Source organism: Oncorhynchus nerka, linkage group LG14 (assembly GCF_034236695.1).
Source record: "Oncorhynchus nerka isolate Pitt River linkage group LG14, Oner_Uvic_2.0, whole genome shotgun sequence".
NCBI lineage: Eukaryota > Metazoa > Chordata > Actinopteri > Salmoniformes > Salmonidae > Oncorhynchus > Oncorhynchus nerka.
In genome coordinates this window covers 79,251,698-79,260,686 of record NC_088409.1, presented here as the reverse complement: position 1 = coordinate 79,260,686, position 8,989 = coordinate 79,251,698, and the positions used below count along the sequence as shown (strand labels likewise).

General features: G+C 42.6%; 1 protein-coding gene across 1 annotated transcript; it reads left to right on the top strand.

Annotated features, from left to right (window-relative positions):
• The first annotated feature begins 1,444 nt into the window (after positions 1 to 1,444).
• On the top strand, positions 1,445 to 3,186 carry lyrm9 (LYR motif containing 9). The gene is made up of 4 exons (XM_029681660.2): positions 1,445 to 1,688; positions 2,023 to 2,185; positions 2,335 to 2,427; positions 2,534 to 3,186. The coding sequence occupies exons 2-4, from the start codon at positions 2,060 to 2,062 to the stop codon at positions 2,546 to 2,548; spliced, it is 234 nt and encodes a 77-aa protein (XP_029537520.1). The 5' UTR covers positions 1,445 to 1,688; positions 2,023 to 2,059; the 3' UTR covers positions 2,549 to 3,186.
• The last annotated feature ends 5,803 nt before the right edge of the window (positions 3,187 to 8,989 follow it).

Genomic DNA, 8,989 nt, shown 5'->3' with positions numbered 1-8,989 from the left:
GTGAGTTCACTCAGTTTAGCTCAGTGCTGATTGGCTATTACTTTATACCTTTTTTATCAAGGGAGGCCAAATGTTCGCTGGCTTCCCTTGCATTCAATGCTAGGGTGGCAACAATGTCATACTCTTCATGACCAGACAGCATCAGATAGATGGCCTACACATGGAGACAGAGGGGCGCTGTTTTGCTCACTCAGATGCTCTTTGACTCCCCACTGCATATGGTGGTCTAGTCAGTACAGACAACAGGTATTTCCTAGTCACTATTAGCATCTGCGCTGTTTCCAAAGGAAAACATGGAGATGTTTAGATTAGACCACATACTTTTCATTTTGTTCATTACAGTGTACCCTTGTATTCAAAGGTCATTTCATAGCTTAGAAAATGTCAATTATCATGGTTGTTGTCAAGAATCCTTTTATTTTGGCTGGCAGGGGGTCAAAAGGGACAGCAACATGAGTGTTCACCTGAGGTAAAGGGGAATCCTGTGGGAGTGACTGTGTTGATGGAGTGGATGGGTCAGGTGTCAGCAGTGCTGCAGAGGGCACACAGACAGCCAGGCGGGGGTGATTCTTGTTTCCCTGCAGTGGCCAGTCTCTATCATTCCATTGCTGTTTTTCTCTCCCCTTCACAATGAGGCCATTCATCAGCACACACAGCGGAACTGTGAAAACCTTTGCCTAGTAGGTGCCCTGAAACAAGGGGCTTGTGGCAAACCAGCTGGACGCCTGTGACTCATCCAACAGGACTGGGGTGCGGACAGTCAAGTTGACTCACAATCACCACCTCACACTGCACCAAACAGCTATTAAACTAGGATTGTATTTTATGATACAGAGTAGGATTTTCTCTGTAGATGGCACAGTGCCATCTGAAACCTGAGGATGAAAGCTTCAGTTGAAGAGCAAGATGATTTATGCTGTTATTCAGTGGGGGTGTTGTGGTTTGCGTTGTTACGTATGTGGAAAGCACCTGTGTCAACATGTTGTGGGTGTTGGGTTATTCCAAGGTTTAGATTCCTGAAGAGATTATTGCTAAATTAGGCTACTGGGGCGGCAGGGTAGCCCAGTGGTTAGAGCATTGGACTAGTAACCGAAAGGTTGCAAGTTCAAATCCCTGAGCTGACAAGGTACAAAATCTGTCGTTCTGCCCCTGAACAGGCAGTTAACCCACTGTTCCTAGGCAGTCATTGAAAATAAGAATTTGTTCTTAACTGACTTGCCTGGTAAAATAAAAAATAGCCTGTTGCATTATGTTTTTTTCAAGACATGTTATTTCCATAGTGCACTATGTTTTCTGATTTATGAATCGAATATTTATCTGGAATATTTTAGAATGAGCAAAAAAATTTATTCAGAATTAATTTCCTACATTAAAATATCATTGACAGAATATCCATATTCATTCAGGAACTGTTTATATGTTCTAAGTTTCCGTCAGTGTTGGTTTAAAGAGTACACAAATATTTTATAACTCGACCTCGATTTATCGACGACTTTTATGCTTGCCTATTACAGTTTTACCGCATGCCTATTCATGTACAAGGCTTTATTTACTAACTAATATTGTTTTAAAAATGACAGTGGACATAACGCTACTTTACTTTGAACAGTAGGCTAATTCAAAGAAAAACGGAAGTTGCCTGTCTGCCACCAGTGTCGTGGAGAAGTACAGTAACCGCAAAGCTACCTGTAAGTCTACAGTCACAATTTAACATACATTCTGAATCAGATCGTTATACGATAGTATCAATTGATATTGATCACATAAAATGAATTGATATACGCTTCCAAAGAGGCAAGCACATCTCATTTATTAACGTCTTGTAGGGCAGGAGCGTTGCATATCGTATTTTTTTGCAGTCGGGCTGCGTTTCTCAGCAGATTGCTCGATCGATCATCATGTTAATGCTATTCTTGGAACATTAAACATTTCTTTAGGCGTTGTGAGCTCTGACAATATCAATGTGCGACGGCAATTAAGACTAATTGAAATGTGCCCTGTTAATTGTCCTGCTATTCACAGGAGCATATTGAGGAGGAAGTCATTCTGCACGGGCAGTATGCCCCCATTACCAGGCGCTGAGTTGGTTCGTACACCGGTTCATCTGTACCGTTACCTTCTTAGATGTTGCAAGCAATTGCCAACCCGTGCAATGCAGCAACATTATCAACATGCTATAAGACAGGTACAGTCTGATTGTAGCCCATTACAGTTGTTACAGCATAGGCTACGTAGTGTATAACTTAGACATATCTGATGGTATTGAATGTTACAAAGAGCTAGGTTATAATGGCCAAACTTGGTCAACAATTCGCTTTTTTTGTATCAAACTAGGGTTACAATAGTCACACAGACGAAGACGATCCTGAGAGGATTCAACTGATCATACAAAGAGCTATATCAGATGCAGATTGGATTCTCGATAAAGTGAGCATTCCCTTTGCCGTTTTCAAACTCATTTTAATTGACAAATCACACAACAGCATGTGGAAAGACTAACTTGGATAAGTTCTCAATCTGTTGTGTTTTCCAGTATAATAAGAAATGAGATGTGTGAAATAAGAGGACAAGACTGCTGACTCTATTGGACTTCCATGTGGAACAAGCCTTGATCAAAACAGGATTTTGCCTGTTCTGCCATGCAAGAAACATCCCAGGGACAGATACATCAATCAATGTAGCAATAAGAGAAGTGATGTTTACCAACATTTTTACTGAGGGACCAACGAACAGTCCTCATTTGTGTTTTAGTGCTGCACTACACACCTGATTCACCTAGTCAAGTGGTTTGATTTGTTTATTCAGATATGTTAGTGCAGGGCTTGAACCAAAATGTGGGCTGTATGGTAGTCCCGAAGTAGAGGATTGGGAAACACTGACAAAAGTGTAGTCCTCACTTCTAGTCCTCAAAGCAAGATTTGCACATGCTGTCCACTTACGTTGATCTAATGTGTATTTATTGTTACGACAAAAATATGTTTGTATATCCGGCAATGTTACAATAGAGTAGCAGGATGAGAGTTATGTTGAGTCTGTATTTATCGTATGTAAACCAAGATTTTCATGCGAATATTCTAAAATCTGCATTTTTTTTCCATTTTTCCACCAAATGTACTTGTTGAGGATACAAATCAATGTACTATTTTGCTTAAGTTTTCATGTACCAAATAAAAATATAAAGTTTAATGTGTTTCCAATCAAATTTGATTCCCTCCCTCTTGTAAAGATTATGTCATCATCCCTTCATTACCTGTACCATATTTGAGGAAATACCAAAAATATATTTGTACCATAGACTGATTCATTTGAAACTTAACTTGCAGTAAAGCATTCATGACTTAATATTAGCTTACAAGTATTTGATCATAGGAGTTGGGGGGAAAGGGACTTGTGCATTGATAAGCACACCAAAGAAACGATATGTGTAAGAAAGACTACACTTGTAATGGCCCACGTTACACCATAGCCTGATGAATTTGATGGTTAACTTTTCCCTTTTTGATTTAAGCAAAAATGAAAATGTGGCACAGACAACATAGATTGTCTCAAGCAAGAGTTTGGCGCTCGAGCAAGCGGCGGGTGCACGATCAATATCTACCTGGATGAAGCCTGAGGTGAAATGTGAAGCTAGCTAATGTCTAAAAAGCCTGAGTGCATTTAGCTAGCTTTATAGTGTACTCCTAAGGGTTTTCTGAAGTTAGCTAACTTCAGTTAACTTCACATTCCAGCTCAGGCTTCATCCATGTTATGAAGGTGGATATTGATCGTACAAACGCTGTTAATTCGAGGCAGCTTGTAACTGCAAGTTTATAGCGAACGCCAAACTCTTCATTATAAACTGGGTGGATCAAACCCTGAATGCTTGGCTGACAGCTATGGTATATCAGACAGAATAACACGGGTATGACAAAACTAATTAGGTTGGTAACCAGTTTCTAATGGCAATACTGCACCTCAAGGGTTTGTGTTATATGGCCAATATGCCACAGCTAAGGGCTGTATCCAGGCACTCCGCGTTGCGACACAGCCCTTAGCTGTGGTATATTGGCCATATATCACACTTGCAGTTTCAAGCCACCTTGCTTAATTAACCAGGTTTCCATCCAACCTTTTTATGCAAGTAAAGCACAAGGTGCTAGGTCAAGTAAAACAAAATATCACCTGTAAATTGTTCTGTGGAACGTGATACAGTACTTTTCCACTGTAAGTAGGCAATCAATAGAAGAGGCAATGGGGCTGTTGTTCACCAATTCACTGAGGGGGCACAAAGTATGTGGGGATGGCTGGGGGTGGTCCGTAGGCCCCCCTTCTGTATGTTGGCGAATTTAGCATTTTTCAAACACCTGAAACAGCTTCTTCCTGCAATCTAGAGCCATAGTCATTATGCGTAATTCTATGTTTTTAAAAATTATACATTACTGCATGTCTAACAATACTGGAGCCGTCTGTATCCTCCCGACTGTTGTTTCTTTTTTTTAAAGAAACTAAATATGCTTCTCTGCTAAAATGTGTAAAAGATTGATAGGAATTTCTTATTCAGTACATTTAGTTATTGCTTACTTTTCTAAAGTCTACCAACCTTGCCAGCAGGCATGACACCTAAGATAGTTAGACAAGCTAGCTACTCTAACTTGATTGATGGCCTGAAATGGCATCTTGGTAATGAGGTTGGGAGATTGGGAACCTACCTGGGCTAGATCATTATTTATATATTTTTGACAGGACAAATCTGAGGGGGCACATGCCCCTGTGCCAGTGGCAGTCGGTGCCCTTAATTTTTTTTTTTTTTATGCGCATGGCCTTATTTCTATTCCAGCATATTGGATGACAGTCATTCCATTCATCCAACTCAAATGTTCTAGCATATTAGCATATGACTTACTTGACTTTTGATGAAATGTTTAGAGAAAGGAGGACCAAAGGAGAAAAATCCTTCTACCTCCGGTTTCAACTGTGAGTTGGAAGAAGAGGGACAGCAAAGGCAATCCAGCAACCCAGATCAGCAAGAAGGCATGCAAAGGGGTCTTTACCGGGTCAGTTTTTAGATATCACCATTAAATCTGACCATTGCCCTCAAGTACTTGGATGAGGATTTTCTACTTAGACAAGTTTTCTACCAGGATGTAAAGATTTATGTATGTCACTGATTGGCCAGAGTTCACACATCTGGTGTCCCATTTACCTGATTAGAAGGAAGGAATGCGAGCCAGAAGTATTTTGGTCCTCAAGTGTAATTTGAATAGACTCCCTTTCGGACAATTATGACACAATCTGGATGCACTCTGTAGTATTTCTTTTTTTATCTGACTTTTTTAAGAATATGGTTCAATTCTGACACATCTATTAACTTATTTGTCGTGTTTTATTTACAGATATTTTCAATACCACCACTGACTGGACCAGTGTTCCCAAGACAGTTGGTATGTACTGTATAACATTTACTGTCTTTACAAATTTTCTTGACAAACTTAGATTATAATAAATGGTTAGGGTGCTCATACACACTGATTTGTGCTATCAGCAGCAGTCAAGAACAACTCACGATCATACTGTAGATGTAATAAACTTGAGTGCTATAATATCATCAGTCACTTTAAGTAGTTCTTCCCCAGTGCTGTGTATAGCCATTATGCCATGCTTATGGGCCTACTGTTGTTATTTACTGATGATGTAATAATGCTACCTCTCACACTTGAACTTTCAGTTTTTTGTAATGTCTCCCCACTATCAACAGTTGTCTGATGCTGCTTCTTGAAAGAACTCAAGGTAAATGGCGCCCGAAGAGAATGGCTGATGTTTTACATGCTCCTGACCAATTGTGCTATTGTTCGTTTTTTGTGTTGTTTGTAACTTATTTTTTTACATAATGTTGCTGCGGCCGTCTCTTATGACTGACAATAACTTCTGGACATCAGAACAGCGATTATTCACCACGAACTGGAAGAAGCTTTTTCCTTTAATGAGTCCGGCGAGAAGGATATACTGCTCTCCTGAGAACAGGCCCAGATCCCCGTCATTTGCGTAAAGAAAAGACGGCGGAAAGAGGACGCAGATCGGGCTGCCTTCTAAGAATCCGTAGGCAAGCGAGTAAACTCCCACTGCCATCAATTCTACTTGCTAACATGCAATCATTGGAAAATGAAATTGATGACCTACGATTGTCCTACCAACGGGACATTAAGAAATGTAATATCCTGTGTTTCATGAAGTCGTGGCTGAATGATGACACGGACAATATAGAGCTGCAGGGATGTTCACTGGCAAAACAGAGAAGCTACGTCTGGGAAGACGAGGGGTGGGTGTGTGTGTCTTTTTGTCAATAACAGCTGATGCACAATGTCCAATATTAAAGAAGTCTTGAGGTATAGCTCGCCTGAGGTAGAATACCTTATGATAAGCTGTAGACCACGCTATCTACCAAGAGAGTTCTCATCTATATTATTCGTAGCCGTCTATTTACCACCACCGACCAATGACTCGGCACTAAGAGCGCACTCAACCAACTCTATGGCCATAAGCAAACAAGAAAATGCTCAACCAAGTGGCGCTCCTAGTGGCCCGGGGACTTTACTACAGGCAAACTTAAATTTTTACCAGCTTGTCACATGTGCAAACACAGGTGCAAATGGAGAAAAAAAACTCTAGACCACATTAACTCCACACAGAGATGCATAGAAAGCTCTCCCCAGCCCTCCATTTGGCAAATCCGCCCATAATTCTATCCTCCTGATTCCTGCTAACAAGCAAAAACTAAAGCAGGAAGTACCAGTGACTCAGAAGTGCTCAGATCGCATGGATGCTACACTACAGTACTGTTTTGCTAGCACAGAGTGAAATATGTTCCGGTATTCATCCAATGGCATTGAGGAGTATACCACCTCAGTCATCGGCTTCATCAATAAGTGCATCGATGACGACGTCCCCACAGTGACCGTACGTACATATCCCAACCAGAAGTCATGGATTACAGGCAACATCCGCATCGAGCTAAAGCTTGAGCTGCCACTTTCAAGAAGCGGGACACTAATCTGGACGCCTATAAGAGATCCCGCTATGCCCTCAGACGAACCATCAAACAAGCAAAGCGTCAATACAGGATTAAGATTGAATCCTACTACACCGGCTCTGAAGCTTGTCGGATGTGGCAGGGCTTGAAAACTATTACGGACTACAACGGGAAGCCCAGACGCATGCTGCCCAGTGACGCGAGCCTACCAGACGAGCTAAATGCCTTTTATGCTCACTTCGAGGCAAGCAACACTGACGCATGCAGAAGAGCACCAGCTGTATGTGATAACGCTCTCGGTAGCCGATGTGAGCAAGACTTTTAAACAGGTCAACATTCACAAAGCCGCGGGGCCAGATGTATTACCAGGACGTGTATTCAAAGCATGCGTGGACCAACTGGCAAGTGTCTTCACTGACATTTTCAACCTCTCCCTGACTGAGTCTGTAATGCCTACATGTTTCAAGCAGACCACTATAGTCCCTGTGCCCAAGAAAGCGAAGGTAACCTGCCTAAATGAAAAACGCCCCGTAGAACTCACGTCGGTAGCCATGAAGTGCTTTGAAAGGCTGGCCATGGCTTACATCAACAGCATCCCCCCGGATACCCTAGACCCACTCCAATTCGCATACTGCCCCAACAGATCCACAGATGACGCAATCTCAATCGCACTCCACACTGCCCTTTCCCACCTGGACAAAAGGATGCTGTTCATTGACTACAGCTCAGCGTTCAACACCATAGTGCCCACAAAGCTCATCACTAAGCTAAGGACCATGGGACTAAACACTTCCCTCTGCAACTGGATCCTGGACTTCCTGATGGGCTGCCCCCAGGTGGTAAGGGTAGGCAACAATATGTCTGCCACGCTGACTCTTGCCCCTCAGGGGTGTGTACTTAGTCCCCTCCTATACTCCCTGTTGACCCACGACTGTGTGGCCAAACACGACTCCGACATCATTAAGTTTGCTGACGACACAACAGTGGTAGTCCTGATCACCGACAACGATAAGACAGCCTATAGGGAGGAGGTCAGAGAACAGGCAGTGTGGTGCCAGGACAACAACCTCTCCCTCAATGTGATCAAGACAAAGGAGCTGATTTTGGACGACAGGCCCTAATTAATATCAACGGGGCTGTAGTAGAGCAGGTTGAGAGCTTCAAGTTCCTTGGAGTCCACATCACCAACGAACTATCATGGTCCAAACATACCAAGACAGTCGTGAAGAGGGTACGACAAAACCTTTTCCCCTCGGGAAACTGAAAAGATTTGGCATGGGTCCCCAGGTCCTCAAAAAGTTATACAGCTGCACCATCGAGAGCATCCTGACCGGTTGCACCACCGCCTGGTATGGCAACTGCTCAGCATCTGACAGTAAGGTGCTACAGAGGGTAGTGCGTATGGCCCAGTACATCACTGGGGCCAAGCTTCCTGCAATCCAGACCCTATATAATAGGCAGTGTCAGAGGAAAGCCCATAAAATTGTCAGACTCCAGTCACCCTAGTCATTTTCAATGCTACCGCACGGCAAGCTGTACCGGAGCGCCAAGTCTAGGACAAAAAGGCTTCTCAACAGTTTTTATCCCCAAGCCACAAGACTCCTGAACAGGTAACCAAATGGTTACCTGGACTATTTGCATTGTGTGCCATCCCCCAACCCCTCTTTTACGCTGCTGCTACTCTCTGTTTATCATATATGCATAGTCACTTTAACTATAGATTCACGTACATTCTACCCCAATTGGCCCGACCAACCAGTGCTCCTGCACATTGGCTAACCGGCTATCTGTATTGTGTCCCACCACCTGCAACCCCTCTTTTTACGTTACTGCTACTCTCTGTTCATCATATATGCATAGTCACTTTAACCATACCTACATGTACATACTACCTCAATAAGCCTGACTAACCAGTGTCTGTATATAGCCTTGCTACTGTTATTGTCACGTTCTGACCTTAGTTTCTTTATTATGTCTTTGTGT

Bases quoted from the DNA above. Each gene is read 5' to 3' on its own strand.
- lyrm9 (XM_029681660.2), top strand. From the start codon at position 2,060: ATGCCCCCATTACCAGGCGCTGAGTTGGTTCGTACACCGGTTCATCTG. The intron at 2,186-2,334 runs GTACAGTCTGAT...GTATCAAACTAG, and splicing joins ATCAACATGCTATAAGACAG to GGTTACAATAGTCACACAGA.